General features: G+C 42.4%; 1 protein-coding gene across 1 annotated transcript in view; it reads right to left on the bottom strand.

Annotated features, from left to right (window-relative positions):
- ptprsa (protein tyrosine phosphatase receptor type Sa) overlaps positions 1 to 25,882 on the bottom strand; it is a 201,221-nt gene that overhangs the window by 45,692 nt on the left and 129,647 nt on the right. Inside the window, exons 11-18 of the mRNA XM_080014935.1 lie at positions 23,106 to 23,432; positions 15,773 to 15,966; positions 11,672 to 11,789; positions 4,187 to 4,780; positions 2,999 to 3,093; positions 1,757 to 2,001; positions 1,368 to 1,455; positions 211 to 423 (exon numbers count right to left, since the gene is read on the bottom strand). Of these exons, the coding sequence (XP_079871061.1) occupies positions 211 to 423; positions 1,368 to 1,455; positions 1,757 to 2,001; positions 2,999 to 3,093; positions 4,187 to 4,780; positions 11,672 to 11,789; positions 15,773 to 15,966; positions 23,106 to 23,432 (1,874 nt within the window). The remainder of the gene's footprint in view (positions 1 to 210; positions 424 to 1,367; positions 1,456 to 1,756; positions 2,002 to 2,998; positions 3,094 to 4,186; positions 4,781 to 11,671; positions 11,790 to 15,772; positions 15,967 to 23,105; positions 23,433 to 25,882) is intronic.

Raw genomic sequence — 25,882 nt, forward strand, 5'->3', positions numbered from 1 at the left:
AAACGGAACCAAACTAAATAGAAGAGAATACAAATGAATTATAATGAATGTGAGCCAATAAAATAGAACTTAAAGAAAAAGATGGTTAATAATAATAATAATTGTAATAATACATCTCAATTATTTGATTTGGAATTATCTGATTTAAACAAAATAGAAATAGTAAAATGAAAATGTAATCTTAAAAAAGACGTAGGCTTGGTGACTCACGCCCTCGGTGGAGTTGAGCTCGGCCAGTAGGAAGAAGACGTACTCCTGGCCCGGTTCAAGGGGCTTGACCTCACAGCTGCTGTGCCGGTGGTCCGAGCCCACGGTGAAGCTGGACGGAAGCTGCCGGAAGCATGCCATGATGTAGGGCTTCCTCTGGTCCAGCTGGGCCAGCTGCCGCCGAGACCGCAGCCTGGGCATCACCTCCCGCAGCAGCTGATAATCGCAGAACAAGGAGAACCAGGATTTTTTCTTTCTTAAATTCAATCAAATTGAATTACCCCTAAAAGGGATTTTTTTTGTGGAAACCTCCCATTTTAAACCAGTTAATAAAAAAAATGTATCTGGACATTGAAGACCCAAAACCACAAAAACATGCAACCTTGAAAACATTGAAATTGTAGAATGCTGTAGAGACACATGTATATATTTTTTTTCTATTTGTTTATGCATTCATCATTTTTGATTATCCATCCATCTATTCATGCAACCATCAACCATCTATTCATCCAACTATCCATCCATCTCTCTAAAATACGATAGTCTGGTCCACCAAGAATCTACTCCAAATATTTTCATAATCGTGTTTCCCCACGTGGAACTGACCTAAAAAAAATGTAATGCCCAAAACATCTACTTCTCCAGGTATCCACTGAAATATTCAACACCCATAGCAGACTCCTACACCTGGCGTCTAGAAACTTCTGGCACAGGGACAGTCTGATAATCCCGCACCTCCTGCAATGTTCATTAAAATATGCAGACAGAGGCAGATGTGTGTAATCCAATAGGGGAGTCTGGCCAAGATCTGGGACTGAATGTGACCCCCTCCTCAGCTATGGAAATGGAAGTGTCAGACACAATTTGTGTCTTAGAAACGAAATAAATATATTCAAAAAATACTTATGCAAGTCAACTCAGTCCGACACCTAAGTACAAACCAGCTTGGATCTTGGCAAACATGCTGCAGGGTGGAAATGGGTTTATGGTTGTCATTCCGCCATGACAGAAGCATGACACCTGTGTTTGCTAAAAAGGCTCAACATCTCTTTAAGGCAAACCTGCCTTCAGAGCTAGGTGACCTTACGAAACTCTGTCACTGTGCCTACATTTTTTCCGATGAACTCTCAGCCAAGCAGTTTTTATTACAGGTTCCTTACCTCCTCTATATCCATCTCGTCTGGGGTCTTAAGGTTTTTGACGGTCGTCGACGTCCTCTTCAGTGGAACTGCGACCACATAGTAATTCCTGCAAATATCCAGCAATTACAAAATGACACATTTCAAAGCAAAGCCAGATTCCAAACATATACAAGGGCGTCAAATTCTGACCCTTTCTGCCTCAACAGGTACAACATGAATGTGACCAGGAAATAGTAAGGTTGATGTCTAGAGTTTCGTTTGTTTAGTTAAATCTACACACCACCTACAGAGAATGAAGTGAAATTAAATAAAGGGTGTGTCCATTTGATAAAGGTTTTCATAGAACATCAACAAAGCAATGCCACAGACAAACAGACAGACAGACAGACAGACAGACAGACACTTACTTGACATCCTTGCTCTCAATGGGTGGGAAGGACATGGTGAGAGCATTGTCCGGCTCCAGGTCGATGTCCAGCTTGGGCTTCTTCACCAGGATGAGGGGGGCAGTGCGGGCCACCACACGGTGCCGCATGCCACTGTCCTCGCCACAGGTCACCCTGAACTCATAGGTGGTGTTGGGTCTCAGGCTGGAGACCAGCACCTTCATCTGCCTGGCGTCTACATCCATCTTCTGACGGTTGTACTCAATCTGGAGAGGAAGAGATGGATGAATGGGTTAGGGAAGATGGCAAAGTAGATTAAAGGAGGGGTGGAAAAAAGGCAGCAAGATTAAACTCCTTTTTAGCTTACACAGGCTGAAAAGTATTAAACAAAACTATTATTACTGCGCTATTGTTATACAGGTACTCCTCACTTAATGACCGAGTTCCGTTCCTAGGATCACATCATTAAATGAATTGGTGGCTAAGCGAGGACCTGTGTTATTTCACGGTAAGGGGGCGTTGCCATTGTAAACGCTAGTGTAGTGAATACTGACAGACTGCGGGAACGAGAATAAGACTGAGAACGGTGATGAGATGAGATGTATACAGTGTAAATAGTGTATATAGTATACATAGTGGATATAGTATATAGTGTATATAGTATATATAGGTTATATAGTGTATATATAGTATATATAGTTGTGGTGAACAAAGTGGTCAAGCACCGGCTGCAAACGACAGCAGGGTTCCCTTTTCCCGTGGACACCAAGCTGCCATGAATCGGTTCAATCAGTGCCTGCATGCCGCTGATTGGACTGACTCAAGGCAGGGAGTTTGCTTAACGTTTTGTTTTGTCTTACAGAGGAAATCGGCACACAGGCTGGTGAGCAGCCCAGCAGAGGAACGCCATTACTCCTGTGCCCGAGAGGAGTAATGGCGGAGTAATGGTATATACTGTAGTATATAAAGGGTGATGTACGAACAGATGCTTGGCGCTGAGAGGCCCTGCATGCACGGTGCAGTATTGTACACAGTGTACAATACAGACTGGTCAGAGAGGTGGTCCTAAGTCAGAACGGTCATTAAACAGGTAGGTCGTAAGTGCCGGTATTACCTGTATTACATTATTTTCGTAGAATGAAGTAAATGTATGAATGGAAAAGCCGAATGGAAACAACAGATGAAACCAACTCTGCTGTGATCGGCAAAATAATCTATTATTTATAATCTGTCAAGTTGAAACTGTCTGTGCTCACTACTCACTGTGCATTTGTATGGGGACCTGCTTTCAGAAAACTTCCATGCCAGGACCACGGTGGTCTTCGTTGCCCACTTGACCGTGAAGTTCTTTGGAACATCTGTTGAAAGAGACAGAGGCAAAAAAAGAAAAAAAAATACAGACAACCAACGTTAAGTGAGGGAGAACTGAAAAGACGGGAAAATAAAAGAAAACAAACTGAAGATTTGCTTTGCTTTAAAAAAAAAGAAAGAAAAGAAAAGTTGTCGTTTCCCGGTAAAAGTTGATCCAGGTCGGAGAGTGAGTGAGCGGTGATCTGTGATTGGCTGTGAGAGGGGCAACTCCGTTGGTTAGGACACAGCACGAAAGACTCATGAAAAACAAACCCACGAGGAACAAAGGGAAGCCTGCCGGCGAGCTGACGCAGGAGTGCCAAACCATCTCTGCAAACAGCGCTGAACTCTAAACACTTCCATTTAACCCCAAACCCACAGATGGACGGCAAATGGTACCGTCACCAACTGCCCCTGAGATTTCTGCTGAGCGTGGGTTGACACTGCCAGCGTGCTGCCAGGCAAGGCGTGGAGACAGATCCAAAACACAGCATGCCAACAGTCCTCAGCAGTGCATCTCGGGGATGCCATGCCACAAACCGTCCCGGTGTGGGACACAGGGAGGGAGGGAGGGAGGGAGGGGGGGAGGTGGCTTGGAAAGGGAGGGTTTTTTTCTTAAATGAACTCAAAAACCAAAAGTCAAATAAAGAACCAAAGTTTGCTCTCTGTTCATCCTCAACGGTTCTAAAGACCTCGTCTTGGGAGTGTCACCGTGTGACCCAAGTCCTACCTTGTTCGGAAAAATGGATTTGTGAGGTGGCATTAGCTGTGTGAGTGTGCTCGGCAAGGGGCTGCAAGGACGACTGACAGGCGTGTCTCACCAAAAAGCACTTACCTTGAACTTTGAGGCTCCGTCCCTCTTTCTCAAACTGACTGACTGTAACTTACTGACTTGCAAATTACCTTTTTGGGGTTAGTGAGGTGAGTATCCCACGGCAAACAACATTAATTTCAAATCTTTTTGTTGTTGTGGAGAAGTGAAGGTGCTTGAAGGAGGCAGGGGGGCAGTTTTCATTTCTGTGTGGTTGATTTCTTTTTTCATTTTTTTTTTTTATTATTTCCAATCCCCCCTCCCCCATCAGGTCGGGAGAGAAACCCTACCTGTTGGATCAAAGGCCACTGTGCGATACTGGATCGGTGGGCTGTAGGGCCCGGGACCTACAATCGTGTGTGCGCGTATTTTCACATCGTACGCTGAGTTGGGTTTAAGGCTGTTGAGCACGTAGCTGGAGAGGCTGGGGGGCAGGCGGAGTTCCCGGGGTGCACCCCCGGCGCCGGCCTCCTTGTAGGCCAACGTGTACTGAGTGATGGCCCCGTTCCTCTCTGCCAGCACGGGTGGAGACCAGGACAGCTGCACTGAACAGCATGTGATGTTGGACGCCTCATTGATTTGGGGATACCCCCCTGGCGTGTTCTCGGGAACATTTAGTTCAACCACGGCCTCTTCTCCGAAGCCACCCCTGCTCTTGGCTGAGATTTTGAAGAGGTACATGGCGCCCCGGTGGATGCTGCCCACAGAATACTGGCGCTCCTGTGGGGCAAACTCCAATGTAGCCAAGGGAGAGACATCCTTGCGGCCAAACTGAAGCCGATAACCCTGCAGGTCCATGCCATTGGTCAGCTCCGGAGGGTCCCAGCGGACCACTGCGGATGTCTCAGAGTCCTGAGCCACTGACAGATAGGGCTGTCCAGGCACTGTGGAGAGATAAGAAGAAATGGGAAAAACTTGTGTATCTTTTATCAGGGAGGTCATGCAAGGACCTGATATACAGTATATCTAAGCTGAAAGGCTAGGGTACAGGCATGTCAATGAGTAATAAGGGGGCTCTATACAAACCACCGTCATTGGCGTCATTGTGGAAAATGTCAGTACTTAGCAGGTAGAAAGCTGTTAGAAAAAATTAGAAATTAGAAATATTAGAAATAGAAAAAAAATAATCTACTCCACCATATTTACCTCAGCAAAAACAGCATCGACCAAACAGCAAGGCTCAGCCAGAAAATAATAATAAATAAATAAAAAAACGGGCAACGTAACCTTCACTTAAATATTTCCTTTCCAGTTTCGCCCAACACCTTCACAGGGCAGACATGGGTTTTAGAACCCTGTACATTCTGGGCTGATTGCTGTACCATTACCATTTCATGATACAACATCTACTGTAAGCTCCCTCCAAAATAATTTCTCAGCTGCAAAGGATCGCTTAAACTTTCAGAGGGGAAAAGTGCCTCTCTTTTAGCCCCGAGAGTCATCTCTCCCTGTAAAATAGATGAGCTATGATGCTCTGAAACGCCATTCTTCAGAGTGGCCCAGTTATGGGACGCTTGCGGGTGACATGCACTCCAACCCTCCTTTAAAACCCCCATCAGTGTCATGGAAAAAGTGGTAGTTATGGGAAAAGCTCCAGCTCCCAAGTTGGCATGGAGGCTCTGTGAGGGATGATTGTTGAAGAGTCACGCGAAGTTCCCATCACTCTGTCAAGTGATTCCATCCAGACTTGGTTATCTATGTCCCCTCTTTATCCCAAACACAAGCAGGCAATGCTCACAATACTCACTAAATAGTGGAATGAACGAACGCACAAGAACACGCACAACTGTGCAGTTATACAACATGAATAACGTGCATGATCTCACTGGGATACGGTTGTGTGATTCTTTACCAATTACTGCAATGTCTGGACCGGCTGTTGTGATGTGGTATCTTTCCGTGTTTTCACCCACAAAATGCAAGCCTGTCAATAATATGTGTTAAAATGTGGTTTGTGTTTCTCTATACATGTCTGTACGTGCAGATTCATTGTGATGTGGTGACTAAATTCTGTCTCCCATTCCCCTTCATCATCCTTCCTGCTACCCACAATGACACAAATATATTTTTGCCCGGACCACGCCAAATCTGGACAAACTCCGCGTCGCACTGGAGGAGCCACCGTGTTTCTGCTTGACGCAGTGTGCATACATGTACAGTATGTCTGTATGTGAGTGTGTGCATGTTTGTGCTTGTGTGCAAAGATGCAAGCAAGTGTGTGCGAACATCATACATAACACGCATACACACCCACCCACGCACGTACAAAAATTGGCAATCCACTCTGTACATTCCCGTCCCTCAACTGCTATTCTTCATTTCCGTTTGCTAATGGTGTTCTTTCTGCAGATTGTTCTTTGGGGGGGCAGAGGACAAGTAAGACTCGTGGGAGGAAGGGGGCGGGGGCTGATGAAGTGAACCTCGGCGGTAATGGAAATGCAGGGGCAGCGAGTTCTGGGGGAGACAAATGCTCCTAATACTTCCTCGGCTCGCAAATAAAAACACGGGCTCAGCCTGGCGTAGTTTGGGTGCTTGCTGCTAATAAAGGAAATGGAACTCCAAGCTTATGATCCCTCACTGTGTGAGTGCATTCATGTGTATGCGTCTGCTTTCATATGAAACTGTAGCAGCAAGCAACATGGCCCTAATTTCATTATTACCTACATACCAGCGAAGCCATTTGTTTTGTGTGTGATGTGGAATATTTAACTACAAAGCTGCAAATGTGTTGAGGAAATAAATGGCCAGGGCGAGTCACGGTGGCTGGTCCACCTGCAGATTGGTTCTAGGGAGAGAAGTGCAGCTGTGACGCTAGCTTGCGGGGGTTGTGTAGGATAGAGTTGGGTGGAGAAGGGTCATGATGCAGGGGAGGAGGCTGGAAAACAAGCGATGGAGGAGTGATGACAGTAGGGGGGTAATGATACACCCAGCTCTGGTCGATGGGGTGTGTCATTATTGGGAGTCAAATTATGACTGTGGAAGATTCTGTCTTTTATTCAGTGTTATGTGCAATGAATTTCAGAAGTATTAGAAATTCAAGTATAATTATGTCCTAGAGTTAGTTCTATTCGTATTTCTTTCTAATGATGCAATGTCTCTTAAGAAATAAATCACCGTTTTAAAAGCAGATGCTTTCAAAAAACTTTCAATTCCAATGCACTGCTTTATATTTTTTTTCCTGCTGAAAGAACGAAATACATCTTTTGGCGGAAAGTGGAGATGCAAATGCATTCGCAAGTTTTTCGATTTTAATTTGACAGCTTTTCATCTATTTCAATGCATGTAAACACCAATTAAATGAAAAATGAGCACATTTTGTTGTCACGCTCCATTTTTCAGCTCCTTGATGCATATCGCCACTTTCTTTGTATCGCAAAATCTCATGCCGCAAGATGAAGGTGAAAGGAAAGAAGAAGCAATCCACCACACAGATATGACACGCAGGTGTGGATGTGCATGTGTGTGAGTGTGTGCAACTTCTAGGGAACCTTTTGTCCGCCTGCCTTCCTCTCATCTCGCTTTCAACACTCTAACCTAACCTCTTCTCTTTCTCTTTGAATTCCACATCAACCACTGCGAAACTTCAGTCCATATCTACATTCCGTCCTCTCCCTCTAAATCTACCTCTCTCTCTTTTTTTCGGGTGGTTCAATCCCGTGTGGTGGGCCAGCAGGCACGTATCCCATCAGGCCGCTGTATTAATGGACCTCTGTTGACAGACAGACTCTCAGCCCCAATTGAGAGGAAGCGAGACACTGTACAGAGGGACAGAGGGATGGATGAAAGCTTCTGCTTTCACCCTCATTTCAATTTGTTCCCCTCAAACAGACACACTTACTGTACGTAGCCTCACCATGTTTGGTGTATAACACACAAACACATTCCGTCTAATAGGCGTTCTGGTTCTGGTCATCTACCAACCTGTGTGCCAGTGTGTGTGCGTGTGTGTGTGTGTGTGTGTGTGTGTGTGTGTGTGTGTTTCTGTGCATGTGTGCGTCCGTCCTAACTGAGTGAAGAAGAGGAACTTTGCAGTCAGTGCTCCAGTGAGTTTACAGTCGACGAAGTGTGTGTGTGTAAGGGTGGGACTCAATGCAAACTAAAGCATGGAAGGCAAACATAAGTGATACGACTTTTATGTACACACATACATACGCATGCACATGCACGTATGCACACGCACACGCACACACACACACACACACACACACACACACACACACACACACACACACACACACACACACACACACACAGATTTAATTTGTGACTCTGTAATGAAATACAATCCTGGCCAAAGGGGAACTTTTTGACAGTAAAGGTCTTCTTTCCAACCACTAAGATTACTTGACTTTGTGAGAAAGTGTGTGTGGGTTCATTTATGGATGGATGGATTTGTTGGGAGAGAGATTGTATTCATTGCCGTTTCTTCGGGAGAACTGGCGCCTACTGAAATGCACTGCAAAACACAAGGCTCATTTAGGGAAGTGGGCGCCATTAGGGGAGAAAATGTTCCACTTAGCTGACATCCCACTGACCGGAAGAGAGAGAGGGAGAGGGTGGGAGAGAGAGAGAGTGAAAGAGAGAGAGAGAGAGAGACAGAGATAGAGAGAGAGAGAGAGAGAGAGAGAGAGAGAGAGAGAGGAAGGGTGAGGAGACATCTCGGGGCCATTATATCGATGTGTTCTCACCGGATCAAAATGACAGCGACATGCGGGAAGTTGTTCTTCTTGTGAGGATTGGAATTACGGGTAATTGTTCTGCGATAGGCGTTCAAAAGGACTCAAGTGGCTCTCGCTGAGACTCAATGCGGCAAGTCAGCACTCAGCGGACTGCACGTACCATGCAGCACAACATTGAAAATGTCATCGCATGTCCAACCATGAAAGCATGACCGAAAAGGTCTGTATCGAAATCTAAACATAAAATAAAATCTCTTAATAAAACAAGTCTTATTAATGAGAGGGCTACTCTTTATTGTTATGATCATCAAATGAACAAGACTTCCTTCTCTCGACTAGTTGGATCACACACCTTGGAGCAGTGTGGCTTCTTGAGTGAGATGACAATTCAAAAGATAGAACTTGACAACAAATCAGAATTACTGTTGAGTGTCTTTCAGTGGTCCTGTACTGCCATTCAATTAACATAATGCCATACTGTTGTACACAATTTTGTATTATAAATTAATATTAATGAAGTTAATTAATAATGAATACAAAGAGTATCAATAATTAATAATTGATCATTCATTAAAAATAAAGATATGGCCGATGACATCAGAGTTGATCAAATACTTTTTCATTACCATGATGTTTAATGTGATGACCATGAACTTATAAATTGATATAATCTTTCATTCCATAACACAGGGACCAACGATGGAGCCTATGTACTGCTGCTTGTACATGGAGAAGACAGAAAGGACTCTCTTTGGGGTGCGAGCAGGGCCTTACAGAGAGCTTTGGTTTGTGGTGTCTAATAGAAGACACTGCTCCACATCAAAATCTGTAGCAGTTCAAGAACAATTTGTATGGTGAATAATCTTTCTGAAATATCTTTTTGCCAAGAGAACTTACTTTTTTTACTTTTTGTACGTAAAAAGTATTCATTCTGGCATTGTAAAGCAGATGACAACGTTTCCCCTTAAGACCTTGCTTTCACTTGTTGGAAAAAAAAAACAGGTTCAAGCCAAACTGCCAAATTGATTTCTCTGGATTAGAAATTGAATTGAGAGAAAGACTTTGTCCAATATTCTACCCAGACACGAAAGAGGATCCATCTTTTCAGTGCTGTTTCGTATTTTCCTCTTTTTTTGTGGTGATGTCATTCTGTATGGATCATTTGGTGCACTGATCTGTGCTGAAAAGCACAAGACTGCATCCTGCTTCCCTGAGGGCAATTCTAGCTATAAGATGTCGCCAATAAATAAAATAAAAAAAGTTTTGAAGCGCCGTTGTGTAAGAGTTTTGGCGAGTGTTTGTTTTAAAAGTGTGCAAAAAAAAAGTTTGTGTGTGTGTGTGTGTGTGTGTGTGTGTGTGTGTGCGTGCCAATGCCTACCTTACATATTATATACATATACATACATACATATTATATACTGTACATATTCATTTCACCGGCCACCATCCAAAGCATGTGCATGTGTGTGTGTGTGTGCGTACATGTGTTGTAATGTGGTGTGCTGTGTGACGATTAAAGATTGTTCTTCTTCATAGACATTATTGACATCACAGAAAAGTCTCTATTATTATGAAAAAGCTCACTTTCATTGGGAAAGTGTCATTGAGAAATGAAACCTATTATAATGACAAGGGCAAAGGAAAATAATTCAAGTTAAATATATTACTGTGAAAAGGGTGATTATGAAATATTTATGTTAATAATTATAATCTGTTCATGTTATATATAAATAAGGTACATTTGATTATTTATTGATTTCATTCTTCACTGATTTAATCATTCTAATTTCGAGTAATTATGTCTGGTCCATACCGTAGCTCCATTGCGAGAACCCGAAGATGGCGACTTTTTGTCCTTCAACAAAATGTATTTTTCAAACAGGTCAAGGCCAAAGAAGTTTAACTGTTGAACGACAGATAAAAGGACCAAAATTTTTTTTTAAATAAAATACCGTTTTGAAACCCGACACTCTGTCTCATCCACTGCGAGCAGCCTGCGGTCCCTGTCAGTCAACCCGCGGCTCTTCTCCTCTCCCTGTTTTGCATCCATTCTTTTTATTTATTTATCCATCCCTTCACCCCCTCTGGCGTGGGCAATTTCCCTGTACTTCAATAATGAAAAAGGGAACGGCCTTTTCCCGCTCTAGGACACGGCTGCCACATCAGTCAGGACAGCATCGACTGTAGGACGACTGGAGAATGACAGCACTCGCTTCCCAGACACCGGCAACACACGCACCTGTCATCACCCCAAACTGTCACGGAGGGGTGAGCAAATCTCCCCCTTGCGTGTGTGTGTGTGAGGATGAAAGACAGATGGGTCAGTGTGTGTGTGCTTGGTTTTGACATTGTGTGTGCGAGCATGTATAATGTAGGTGTTGCCTGGTTCACCTGAAAGCAGCACTGATGCCTGCACAAAAGGACCCTCCTATCAATGGCTGTGATGCTTAAAATTTCTTTCAAAGGAGGCTTTCACACACACTCTCTCTCTCTCTCTCTCTCTTTCATAGCACTCCTCGCGCCGCTTCCTAGTAGTGTTCCACAGTCTTTAATCTGCCGGCTTCCTAAGAGGCTCAAGCGCTCCGGGGTTAAACTGCCGGGTCCGTCAGTTTGGTAACAAGGCTTCCTCCCACCATCGCAGGCTCTAGCCTCCGGTTGTTTCACTCCGAGTGCACGGGGAGCTCGGGAGTGTCAGAATTTTACCAAAAAAACGTCACACACACACACACACAATTCAATTTGTTGTGATGCATAAAAGATTCATGCACAACCTGTGCCATGTTTTTTTTTCTTAACGTGGGCCGAATGACAAAAGAAGCAGGCCTGACTGAGGGGGGCACTTTGCCGTTATCAAGCTTTTCAACGGTCCTGTATTTAGTTTTATAGTAATCTCTAATGTACTCTACATCTAATGTACTCTACCTTCATAAAAGCAGTGTTTTCCTTTTTATACGTAGTCTTTCACTGTTTAACACTTTGTCTCACAGAGGGTGCGACTGTTGAGGGGGATTTTGGGGCGCTAGCATCTTAGTAAGTTACAATAAATATTGCAGCAAAAAAAAACAACCCTCAAAATTTAGTTGACGTTGTACTAACCTGCCCCTTTGGTCACCACCAGTTTTGGTTTGCTGCGGGCTCCGTCCCCCTTGGTGGTGTATGCTGCCACCGTGATGGAGTAGGTGGTGTCTGGCTTGAGCCCTCCAATCACCATTTCCTGTACACAAACAGGAAGGAATCAAAAACAAAAACAATGAGTATGTGAATTCAAATTTCTATCCACTTTTTCTTATCCATATCACGCAGCACAGCTAGCATCATTCAAAAAATTAACAATACTAGTCAAAGTAGAACATCTTCTTGTCTTCTTAAATTAATTTACTTCACTGGCAAGCTTTCACTTCACCTTGATTTCTTAAAGGGGACCTATTATGCAAAACTCCCTTTTTCTTTCTCTGATGGGCCTACTATGACAGAAACGGTGAAAGTGTTCTAATTCAGAAGAGGTGGTGAAACGAGCCATTCAGCTTTGTTACCCTTGTACCTGTCACTGAGGGAGTAATTCTAATTAGAACTGCACTCCATCTGAGTAACTCCACCCACAGTTAGAGCGCCACAGGACCCGCTAGCATCGAATCTAAGACATTATTATGGGAAGTGCTTTGTTGGCTGCACAGACCAGCACAAATCCTTTAAAAGAAAGAGGAATTAATACCAACTGTCCATGACAAAAATGCAGATGAGGGAAATGTAAATAGTTGCTGTGTTCCTTTCTGTCTGTGTGTGTGTATGTGTGTGTATATGTCCACGGTAGGTTGACTATACTGTAGGCTACGGAGCACCATCCCCCATTTCATTTATTTGATTTTATTTTCCGACCTTTTCATAAATGAATGAAACAAAAAAGCCCCAAGCCCCTGCTGTATCCCACGGTGCTCAAAGCTCGGCGTCGCTCTGGACACCATGGATACGACGGAAGATTCAGCAACTGGATTGCTTATTTCTCAACTTAAATTTGTTCAAAAACAGATTTTGGTGGGCTGATAAGGTGAAATCAGGGAAAGTTTACAGACTAAATTCGACAGAACCCGGAACTTGTGCTCGAATCCGATGGGCTCACAGAACTCGGGCGTCGGGAGGGTGGCTTCTCCCACTTAAACAGAGCGTCAGGAACACGATGGAGTAGGATGGTAGAATGGCTAGAATGCATAATCTGAGTGGTATTTTCACAAAAAAAACCCTTCTAAAACATGTTTTTTTGGACCTCAGAGACATATATTAACTTGTGTAAAAAGGAGCATAATATGTTATCTTTAAGAGGTTTATGGGAGCGCTTGCTGCTAAGCTACAGTAAATCGTTGCTTGACAAGGCGGGTAGAGAATAACGCAGGTTATGTAAATGTGAAAAAGGCCCTTTCATTTCTCGGCAGCAACCAATAACTAGAATGTCTGGTGAATGAGTGCTGCTCACATCCAGGCAGCTTATTGGCACTCTTTTACCTCGGCCATTAACTTCCCTGGAGTTCACTTCAAAGAGGAACTCCCAATCAATTTTGAGGAATCTTTCAGGGGGAGCGGGCCTAAACGAAGGCACAAGGTTTTTAACGGCCTTGTTGCCACGGTGATGGGGAATGTCACTGAAGGTGAATGAGTGACGTGTGATACTGTAAAGCACCGTCTAACTTTGGGCCCGAATATGAACGCCTGGAACGGGACCACAATCGCTAAGAATTTATGGCACTATGATCGCATAATATGACATGGTGATCATTGTGAAAAACGGAAAAATCGTGTAGTCCGATCTTGGCATTAGCACCAGCTATTGCTGAATATTTTGGGCCAATTCTTTACACAGCAAAGTTATGATCCTTGGCATGACAAATTCCTTGCATATGAAAAGGCACTCGTCTGTGCCAGACTCAGATTCTGATTTGCAGAGTTATAATAGATTATGGAAAAAAAACCTGAATATGTAAATATTTACAACTAAAAAGACATATAAATACAAAATGTCTGAACTGAAAGTTTTGAAGATGATCTAAAGCACAACCACCACAAAAAAGCAATGCAGAAAAAATAAATACAGAGACAGCGAAAACAACAACAAATAAAGATTATTCTAAAATAATATCTACCACATCACAGCACAGGCAGCACAACACCGGGACCAAGCACAGGACGACACTCATTCCAGGCACAGGGGGCAGTGGGGATTGCATCAGCGGCCATTTTGGAGCGAGACATGCTAATTAGCATTTGCAGATGGCGTGTACATATCTGAGAGGCTAACTCAAGTGACAACTTTGCGGAGGGTAGGATGATGTAGGCCGCAACTCCATTTGGCTTGATGCAATTCCCACTCTTTAAAATTCCCCCGACACTACACAGAGCACTCAGGCGAAACTCCATACTCACATATTCAGCCGTATCGTCCGTTTCCCACTAACCCCCACCCGCCAAAGAGGAGAGTGCAGGAGACATTGTTTTTGTTGTTGTTGTTGTTGTTGTTGTGTTGGGGCGGGAGAGAAAGGTAGAAGAAGACGAGAGAACAAAGATGAAGGAATAGTAGTGAGAGAGAGGCAGCCTCAATAAGCGAGGAACGGCACATCCAGTAGAGGTGAAGGAGCCAGGAGAGAAAGAGTTTTTTAGGGAAGTAAGAAGTATGCAAGTGGGAAGAGATATTCCAAGAGTGTGTTTACGTTATTACCCAACCAACCCTAAGGGAATGGCTGTAGGGAATTATTTCCTGATGGTAGCTCACATCTTTCTGTATTTTGAGTGAGAATTTGATAGGTGTAGAAATATACCTTAAAATGATCTCCTGGCCTCACTGACAATGCTGTTAACAGATATTTTAATCAAAAGGTACTTAATTTCACAGCCTTTTGTACTTGTTCAAGCAATGTCACGTCAATTGGCAAAATATGTGTTATCATAACTGTCAGCGGAACCAGGAGGTCATTTTGAGCTTGATTTCTCACCAAAGGGGCTAAAACTCGTACGGTCCTTCCACTGTTCGAAACTGAACTCCACAAATGTACTGAAAGCCTTTCTACACTTTCTGCCACTATTCCTCACCATCACCACATCATTATTTCTTATTATTTTAGTAGCGCCGTGACCCTTACTGAGCACAGTTGTAACATGGGCTGACTGAGTGCAAATAATGTTTTGTAAATGATGCCGTGATTATTCACTTTCTCTGCGTATGCGTGCGAGGTATAATGCCATGTATGTAAACGTGGCATTTGCTCAGGATGGAAATTTCCTTATACGACAAAAAATAGATTTAAATTCATCCTTCCCATAAATATGTGTTGTTTTGCATACCAACGTCCTGTCCATGTTATTTACCCATTGCTCCAAGGATGTAATTTCCATTTGGATGATTGCTACTGTGTGCACAAAAAAGCACACGTTGCCTTGATTGCTCCAACACTGTGTTGACAGAAGTTTTGTTATAAGAAAGAAAAAAAGCTGAAAAAGGGACATTATACAAGCCTCTATTATAACTTTGTCAGCTGAGGCTGCATTTTCATATATTTTTGGAGCATGGGTGGGGTGGGGGTTGTTTTCATGACAATTTCAGTGTTCCCTGGAAACAGAATACTATAATCAGCGGGTCTTTTTGGAGTTTCTGTGCTTGATAGCGATACAATAAGACGTTTGGTGGCAGAGGTCCGCCATGAGAGAGGGGGGCCAGACATGCCCAATAAAAGGCAGCAGAGGGTGGAATGGAGGGAGGGTGAGGCTTTGATTACAGTTCTGTTGTGGGCTGGGAGAAGAAGAAGAAGCGTATTGCATATGAAAACATAACCCGGCGGGTACACTGTACACCTTCCTGTATTCCCTTTTGTTGAAGCAATATTTGCAGAGACTTGATGTAGAGAGGCAGCAGAAAGGCTGTATCACTAGAAGCTCTGGAACTGGTGTGAGTGGAAAAGCTGTATTTCTGTGTATTTACATTTTCTATGAGTGTATATCAAATATGATAAGTGGCATGTATTATATTAACATTATAGTTTCCTTAAGGATATTAAAATTACAAAGGAAATGCTAATGCGACCTTAGCAAAAGTCACAGATGCACATAATGTCTACTTTGCCACTTGATCCATTTTTCCAACTCATCACAGCATCATTTCTCTCAGATAGAACGGTTAGTTAGTTCTCTTGAAAGTTGAAGGCTAAATGGTCATACCTGGGCGTCGGCCAGCATGACGTCCTTGATGAGGGGGAGGCCGCGGGACTCCCCGTTCTCCACTCGCACGTAGTGGACCTGGTACCCGCGGATCTGGCCGTGCTGTTTACCAGGCGCCAGCGAGCGCCACATCACCTTGAGTGCCGTGGAGTTCAGCACTTCCACCTCCACCCGCCTCGGAGGAGCCCCAGGAACTAGGGATTAAAAAAGAGAGAGAAATTTGACATATTTGTATCCTGGGGAGTGAGGGTGTCACCCTTGGCCTACTTGGTTATTCTTCGATGCTTATGATTATGCATTTGACTTTGCTTTGTCTAATGTCTGAGTGATGCTAGGGTCACACTGCCGGGGCTTCTGTGCACCTGCCATTTGTGGCCTTGATCGTAGATCGGAGTGTGTCTACTTTTTCAAGGACCAGCGCCATTGAGAGAGTATCTTCCCTCCTATTGTCTATTGCCCCGCACTGCTTATTTGCATAAAGTTGAAACCTGCTCAACTTTTTTTGCCGCCGTGAAGCCGGTCATGGCTCCACCCCCTGCAGCTGGATGAAGCCGAGCTCCTTTTGAAATGCATTGCAGCCTGTCGCTTTGCAGCACATGTACACCGGCGGTGTGACCATAACTTCAGAGCGTCACCTCAACACGGAGTTAAACAGATGTGAAATTTCTGTCTTTACAAAAACATGATGGATTGTATGAAAACTGTCTTGATAGTTACTGCTGCATATCAATAGAGAATAAAATGTACAGCTCATGCACGTGCTGAGATAAAAGGTTCTACCATCTATAGGAGGAACTCAATTCAATATGGGAATCCAAAGCGACCAAAAAGTCTCACTTCTTTCCCCCACCTCTTAAGTACCCATAAAAAATACATATTATTAGTATATCATAAGTGTGTTAAAAGTTTATCCAAGTATATTTATACCCATTTGTACATTTATGTGCGTATACTTGTGTGAAGTGTATATTTTGGTACTTATTTATTTATTTATTTATTTATTTGTGTTAAGCTGTTTAGCTTAAGTACTTCTAACTTTCTGAAGTAAAATTTTAAGCTGTGCTTTAGTATACTAAAAATACTATTACATTACTCGTATATTTATAAATGTGCGAAAGAATAATTCTAAAAAGTCAGTGACTGCATACTTATTTTCGAAAAGGTATTTTTTTGTATCAAGATATGTTTTGTCTTTTATTAAGTAAACAATCTACTATATATCACTGTATATTCCTAGCTTGATATCAGACAGAACTGTCCACTCGTTACACTCCATTTCCATCTTCAGTCTGACATTGCCTCCACTCTCACTGATTTCCATCGGGAGGGGGATGCCATTTTCCCTCACCGATCACTAGAGACCAGGGTATCCGTCTGAATCTAACGTCAGTTGAAGTCGACACTGATACGTAGCCATGCCAACATACCTGTTTTGCCAGGGTTTAAGAGTGGAGTGGAGCGAAGTAAAAACAAAAAAGTAAGTCATTTGTACTTTTGTTCAATTTAGAACAGCCTCTATAGCAGCGTCTATCTTGTTGGCCGCCATTGTTTTTATTACGCTTCCAACGGTGTTAGTCCCATCCGTGGCGCTGATGGAGGATTGTGTTTTTCAACTGAGAATTAGCTGTTTCACGTCATGATGCCAGAACAGAATAATCAGTCAACGGTTGAGTGGGTGCATTTAAAGGTTTGGACCCAGGCAAGTATATTCCTGTAATTGAATTGAATTTCCAGACTTCCTGCGACAACTTCATCAGAAGGCAGCTCAAAGTTCTTGTCGCGGAAGGGATTAAATTAATGTCAAATGTGTTTAGGTTTTCTGCTCAATATTTCTCCAATAAACCAGTTAGTGTAGATTCACCAGAAAACTAAAGGAATAATTCAAACACAGAAGGAAAACAGAGAATGCCTCCATCTCCCCAGTGAGGAGTGGAGTGGAACTGAAGTGACCAACTCATTTTGCAGCAATTCTATTGCTTAAGTCAAACTCACTGAGTGAACCAAGCTGCTCCATACCATGTTGGGTTTTGTCATCTTATAATATTTACTTTATTCAAATTATAGCTAATGTACCATTAGTGATAGCATTCTCACTAGCTATCCTTAGCGCTAGAAAGCTAGCTAGCGACTGTCAAGCATGCATGCCTTCTAACATGAACTTGCGTTATGCGAGGCTACTTTCTGTGAAGAGTTTCAAAGTTTGAATTCCGCTTCTGTTGTTTTCTTAACAGCTTAAACGTGAGCCAAGTCAGCAATGTGATGCATGGGCAGTCAAAAAAAAAAAAAAAAAAATCATTTTGAATATTCTCAAGCTCGAAACTTACCAAGTCTGCAGTGGTATGCACTGGTTAAATCAAATCTTCCACTCCAAAGCCTCTTCCCAGCTAGTTTCCGTCCCTCCGCAAAATCACAAACCAAGAACAAGCCACACAAACTGCCAAAGACAGCAATGTAAGCAACACAAGCTACTTGATTAAACCTTTCTCAATCAGAAAGACTTGGCTCTAAGTGGTAGTAGTATCAAAAGGAGTTTCTGCTCGAACTTTCAGTTTGATCGGTAGTTAGGCTACTTTATTATGCCTATTGATGTAACTTATTCAACTGAATATGTGTCCCACCACAGCAAAAGCCGCTATCTGGGGCATTTTTAAAATCGCCAGGAGCAGCCAAATAAGTTGAAAAAACCTTTCTCGAAGGAAAATTAGATTTTTCCAGATTCATGATCCTTGGTTTTGTTTTGTTTTTTCCCTCAGTGTATTTTCAAAACCGACTTTGATTTATAAATAGTAGAAAAAAATTAAGCTGTGGAGTTAAACATTCCCATTAGATTACATGGGGAAACGCAGTTCACTTAACGAGACGCAGAACAGCGCTGAACAACGCCGATCGATCGTTTCCTTTAATGCGAGCATCCAGGTGAAGATCATTCCTCCATATTCCATGTGATATGAGGCCACAATGTCAAACCGTTTTGATAGAATTCAACCTTAAAATAATACTACTTTTACACACACGGAGTCATTGTTGTGAAACGGCGAAGAAGAACAATCCTTTGCGTCAGGCACCAATGTCACTTCCGTAAACAGACAGTTAAAGGGCAGCACGGGGGTGTTTCGGTCTCACTTGTCTTTGAAAACTTTCTTCCCCATATTGTTATGGATTACGTGAAGCGGGTGGCAGAGCTCTAAATCATATTTCGGACCTTAATCTGACCAGTGCGATAGATCCAAGTCATTGTAGCAGCGCGTACTGGACTTCATTTTCCGCGATGATAGTCAGTTCTCCGACAGCGACGCGGAGAACGACAGCGACGCTGAATCTGATATTACTCCGGACTTGGAGAATATTTCAAACAGAGGATTTCAAACTTAATGTGACGATGAAATGGAATATTTTCAAGAACCACCAGAGGAGATCGACGATACGCCCGTTGTTGTTACAATGGAAGAAGTTGATGACGTGACGAAGTCCGTTGAGGTTGGTAACAGATTTTCAGATTTCAGATTTTCTGAGACTCATAATATTGATAGACTCTACATTTTGTTGTGTTGTCCGTACATTTCAACTCCTAAATAATTCCACTTATATAAAACATGTATATTCTTACTGTTAAATAAAAGCTTTTTTATAAACATCATTAGTGTGTTGTTGAGCTGTTCGTGATTGGTCCATTCAGCATTATGTTAATTAGCCATGAGGCTTTTTTTTTTGTCCACCAACCCTATTTGCATTCTGGGAGCTGGCTGAATGAACCTGGTGTGGGTAAAACTTTGGAGGTGATTATCTCAGAAACATGGTTTGCCACACCCTTGTTATTATCAAGTCATAACTTTGAAAATATTTGCTTGATTTGCACAAGTGACGCCTTGTTTGGAAGCTCTGATTCTCTACTTTCAAATGATGCAATTTCAAATTGAAAAGCCGCCAAATGACTCTAAAGTACAGATTTTAGGTACTTTTAGTGCCGTTTCACTTTTCTTCTTTGCGTGATATGCCGCTTACACAACAGTGATTCATGGTGTGTGTATAAAACACGTGAGATTTAAAGGTTGAACTCTATCAAAAGGGTTTCACATTGTGACTTCACATCACATGGAATATGGAGGAACAATCTTCACCTGGACAGTTGCTTGCATCTGCATTGTTCAGCGCTATTCAGCGTCTCGGTAAGTGAACTGCGTTTCCCCAGTCTATCATTTATCTACTATTTATACATCAAACTTGGCTTTGAAAATACGTTGAGAGACAAAAAAAACACAAAGGAATACGAATCTGGAAAAATCAAATTTTCCTTCGAGAAAGGTTTTTCAAACTTATTTGGCGGCTCTTGGCGATTTTAGAAATGTGTGACAATGCGGGTTTTGCTGCAGTGGCTCACATATAGACGACTCCCTCAATAGAAAAAATATTTGCATGCTCTAACTTCTGCTGGCCTGAAAGGTGCATAACAATAAATCCAAGGAAAAAAACTCAAACACGGAAAAACCTGATACAGATGTACTGACTCGAATGGAATGACACACCCAAATGAGTCTGTCTGCCCAGAACGAATGTGATGGCCAATGGAAAAGGCTGGAATTTTTGTCTGGTGTACTGGTGCACATTCATTTAACATTCTTCTTACATTTGCATTTAGTTATGCAGCATCCCCACTAGTGACGTATAGGCAAAACAAACGACTCTTTTTACTGACAGCGGAGTGACGAGTCCTAGTCGCCACTAACTCATTCACTGATTTGCCCTTCCTACCCTGCAACTAGCTAGACAACGTGTCACTCACACTATTGTGTACTCTTATATTAACTGTATTTGTGGAAATGTATCAAGTTAATTTCTGTATTAACCAGCCCTGTGAGAAAAGAAACCAATTTGGTGCTTGTTTCAACTCAGTACTCGCTCTACCAGCCCGGAGCCTGTCCACTGACCTGAGGTGATTGGTCTGACGCGGGGCTGCACGAATCACTCGCTTTCCCAGCCTTGCCCAGAGCTGAAGTCAAGGTCTGACTCAGAGTGAGAGTGAATGAGTGATTCGCAACCGCTGTCACTGACTCGGGTTTGCGAATCACTCACTCACTCAGTACTCGCTCTCCTAGCACAGAGATGAAGATCTGACTCGGGCTGCACAAAATCACTCACTAACCCATCCACAAGTTACATACCACAGTGGCAGTGAGTAACCATCCAGGAATTAAAATGTGTCCCCTTTTAATAGAACACAACTACTCGATTTTGATTTTGAATTTGACATAGGGGCCAAACCGTATAATTACAAGTGGGTCCGACAGGAGCCCAACATTTTTTTTTACCCCACACGCAATCATGGGAACATGAGCGGCTGTAAAACGGAGGAAAAATTTTTTGGAGCACCCCAACGCCCGCTAAATGACTCGTTTCACAACTTGATCCATTTAGTCCGATAACATTTGGAGAGTCTAGAAGAGCCACAACATTTAATTATTTTATGTCATCCAAGTTAAAGGAAGGCTAAACCGTAAGTTAGCCGGCTCGACCCGTGGAAGTCTCTGGTGCGGATGCTCTATGGGTGCTGGGGCTGTTGGGGGGTTTCCCAAGCTCTGGGTGACTGACTTTGTGACTCAAAACCTGACTCTCTTTAGTGAGTGACTCATACAAACTCGAGTCAGTAAATAAAAAAAGAGCCTCCCATCACTAATTCCCATGTCAGGGCAATATGCATATAGCTCACACTTGTAGAAGATAAGTGGATTCTATACATTTATTAGAGGTGTGAGATAAATGTTTGTTTTTACAAACCCAGGCTCGTATTTATCTTTCTATTGTGCACTGTTGTCAAACATTTAAGGCAGAACTTTTAGGAACCAAAAGGCCACAAAGAACCTTGTTTACACAGGAGCTTTGTACTTTGTTTTGGGCTGGTGGGGGTGGGGGTGCTCAGTGCCTCCAACCTCACTGACAGCAGCCCACAGAGGAAGTAGTCAAAGGCAATAATGGACCCTGAGAAAGATGATGCCATAACTGATAAGTAAGTATACACGGTTACTTACTGTGATGATTCATAAATTAGTGCATTTACCGAAATATGTAGCCTCAATTTTGTAGACAACGGTACCAGTTCACATTTTATGTCAAATTACATGTGATATTAGGGCTGGATAATGAATGGACAAAATTAATAATTCAGTCATTCAATTCTAAACCTTTAATTGCTACGGGGCTTAAGTGTCATTGTAGGTTTTTCAGACTTTTCATATATAATTTGTTAAATTATTTAATTAAGTATTTGTTGATTGTTTTCTAGTCTTGTAGAATAGGTATAACATCATGTGTTAAAATAGTTATTTATAGTATTTGTGGTATGTTAGAAATAATATTTTTGTGTATTGAAGTTAGAACATATTAGTACAATTTCAAACACACTAAGTAGAACTTCACAATTTCAGTATGTTTCTTGCGCATACATAAAACTATGCAAACATATAAAGTACATTATTGTATATCGACAATACACTATTTAGAATGTATTAAGAGTAAAATATTGACATATTTGAAGTACAGATACAGAAGAACATATCTGGTTCTTGAAGTATACTTTCTAAATGTAATATTTTGGTAGTCAAAAGTAACCAAAAATACATTAGATGTACACGTTTTATTTAAGCACCTCTTAAGTACAACTTCTAATACACTAAGTGGTTTGAATTTAACATAACTTGAGTATGTATGTATGTTGAGTAGTAGCTATCTAACAATGTCTATTTATCATTCTATCTATCCATCTATCTATCAAACAATGTATATCCATCTATCTATCTACCTATCTATGTGATACCCTGCTGTAACCTCCAGGAAAAGGGTCCATCATACCCTGCTGCAGCCCAGGACAAGCCCTGATGTCAAGACTATGGGGAACTGGAAATGTCCATGGTGTGCTGGAAGTGTCGCCTTGCACTATATGCCGTAACATCTGGTATTTGATGAGACCAAAACTTGATTTTTCAAATGAAGGTCTTTCGAATATTTCACACTTTATATTGTGGAAAAAAATAATTGTTTCTGGAATTAATTTTGAACTACAAAACTGTGCATCACAATAGGGAATTGGCAATATCACATATTTTGTGTAATTTATATTTATCTGGTGCATATAACACATGTTGTATCGTATTTCTTGTACAAACTAATACCAAGACCAATCCCTTGTAAATGAAAATGTACTTGGCCCAATAAACAGATTATAAAGACAATTTACAATGACTTAATTTAACATCAACATACAGCTGAAAATGTTAAATGATAATGTTGATGAATGATTGCCAAGTCCATTATTCTGGACGGACGGTGAGGGGTGTAATACCGTCCTCGTCGGTACGGCAGACCAGGGGCTCGCTCTCAGGTCCGGGTCCGATCTCGGTGAAGGCGGCCACTGTGACGCGGTACTGACTCCACTTCTCCAGACGCTGCAGGAGCACCTGCTCCTCAGCGGCGGCCACGGCCGTCTCTCCCACAGCCTCCTCTGCGCCGCCGCCGCCGGCCTCAGATGGGAGCGCCACCACCTGGTAGCGCACTGCGTACCCCGCCAGGGCACCGTTCTGGCTCTCCACCGGCGGGGGGCGCCAACTTACCAGCAGGGTGGTAGAGCTGGAGCTGCTGCACTTAATGTCTTGTGGGGGGGCAGAGGGCTCTGGTCAGGTGGACAGGACAGCAGGGGGGGAGGGGGGGGGGGGGCGAGGAGGAGGAGGAAGGAGGGGAAAGGGGACGGGTTGAAAAACAAAAAACAAAAAGATGGGAGAGATAAAGAAAATGATAAAAAGGAAATGCTCAAACGGAAAAAGAATAATTTAAAATAACCTAAAAATAAATAGGAAAATAAGGCAAAAACATTTATAGAGAAAAAAAAAAAGTCAGGCACATGTTTAAATAAAAGGCTTATGAGACAATGACACAGGCATATGTAATAATGAAGCAAGATGTTTACCTTTTTTACCTTCCTAAAATATACTGCCTACTTTGTATATTGACCCAGTAGTCTTAGTTATCTGACCACTCACAATTTTAATTTTGCCTGTTTAGGCAAAAATCAGTATTATTTGTTATTATATAGTTATTTTATCATTATTAGCCTATGGCTAATATCAAATTATGCATCCTGTACCAAGGGATTGTAATTTCCTGTGTATATCACCCACTCAGAACATATTTGCTTTATTGTTTTGTCTGTCATGATGCGGGTTTGTCTGTCACAAATAGGTTGACTCAAACAAACCATAGAGAACATTAAAATGTGTTTGTTTCTACAACTCTGATATTGTCAAACTGGCAGCCCTGAAGCCAAAGTGGGAAAATGAAGAACATCTTATTGCCTTGTAGGAATGCATAAGCTTTCAGAAAAGGGTTGTTTTTATGTGTGCGCACGAAGCACTCTACCAAAACATTTAAACCTACATATCTGTGAACTTCCTAATTCAAAGTCAAAGCCTTTCTCTCATAATCTTAGCCTAGTGCCAGCAGCTTGTGCCTGGGGAGAGAGTGCTCTGTCCTCTGCATGATAAAACATTCCATTCCTCATTCAGACTTTGGCATTATACGGATAAAAGGACATGTATGAAAATATTGCTATTTATGGCAGTTTCCCCTATCCCATCCAATGCTGTGAGGAAATAGATCCCTTCATCTTGGGGTGACAAGCTATGCCCATTATTACATTCTCCTCTGTTTAGCGAAGGTAAAAACTCTTGAATAAATGAAAAACAGATATAAATCATATTGGAAACAAAAAAAAAAAGCCATTCCACACACAGTGACCTAGGACCAGGACTGAAAATAAAGTCCACAGAACACAACGGAAACAACTGATTTCATTCCAAAAACAAGGGCTGAACAAATCAATCGTGAAATAAAGGAGAGAACCAGGAAATGATGTTGCTGTAACCATGGCGACTCTAAAGAAACAACCACAGTAACAGCTAAACCTCAAAATAACAACTCATAAGGAAACGTGAAACAAAAATGGAATGATAAGAATGTTAAAACTTTAAATGAAAATTAAGACAAATCACAAACATTGTTTGCATCATACGTACCTGGCTCCCACACATACTAACTTTTAAAGACTTTCTTACCACCAGCACCTGGCTACAGAGTGTGCTCCCTCCTTAGCCAGTCAGCCTTTACGCTCTCCCTCCCGTGTTTGTTAGCCAAGCAGATTCAGAGTTTGTCTCATTAATGTTACTTTTATAACTGACCTTTACACGTTACTTGTTTTGGACACAGTTTCTGTATTTTTTTTGTGGAGGGGTGGCCGCGGGGGGGTGGCTCTGTGCTGTAGCCAGGACTTTTTTTTTCTCTCGTATCTTTGGGCTGGAGGGTCCACAAGACTGTCAAGAGTGGAGGTGTGGGGAAAACTTATTCAATGACATTCTCTGGTACTGCAAATCTTTGTTTTGTTACAAATTTTCCTGAAGAAATCCCATTTCATAGCGGTATATCTGTAGTCCTGAAGTTGACTGTCAATTTGAGGAAGCAAAGCCACAAGAATGGGAGTCGTGAAATGGAACGGAAAGACTGTGTTGCTTAACTCATAAAAGGTTAATGACCCTGTTCTAACTGCACTGCCTCTTCGGGTTTGAAACAGCCTAAAGAGAAGAAGATGGGAAAGATGGGTTTTGACAATCAGAGGGCTCTTTTCCATCAGAAGATATGGGACTGAATGTTCTAGCACAGCAAATAGGACAGGACCACAGCCACAGCCCCCAAAACCCCTCTCTATGTCCAATGGGCTTATTTACTTATGGTCTTACTGGATTTTGAGCCTCTCAGCTTTCTTTCTCCCGCTCATATTGTATTTTCAAACTCCCCACGTCAAGAGTGATTGCTTAGTCCTCAATCTTTTGGAAATGGGCTGTGAATCTGACAGTGGTTAGGCTATCGCCCCAAGCAGGCCTCCTCATGGATGATAAAGGCTTACTGGGCTGGGGCAGAACTTTGCTAAAGTGTATGCCCCGTGAAGGCCAATGGTGGGATTATGGATACTGGAACTATATGACAACAAAAGAGGAAACTCAGCTGTGACTTCACTTGACGGGCTTTAAACCACATCTGAAGGATTGGGGTTGAAACGGATACTGTTTGTTT

Source organism: Zeus faber (genome assembly GCF_960531495.2).
Source record: "Zeus faber genome assembly, chromosome: 1".
Lineage (NCBI taxonomy): Eukaryota > Metazoa > Chordata > Actinopteri > Zeiformes > Zeidae > Zeus > Zeus faber.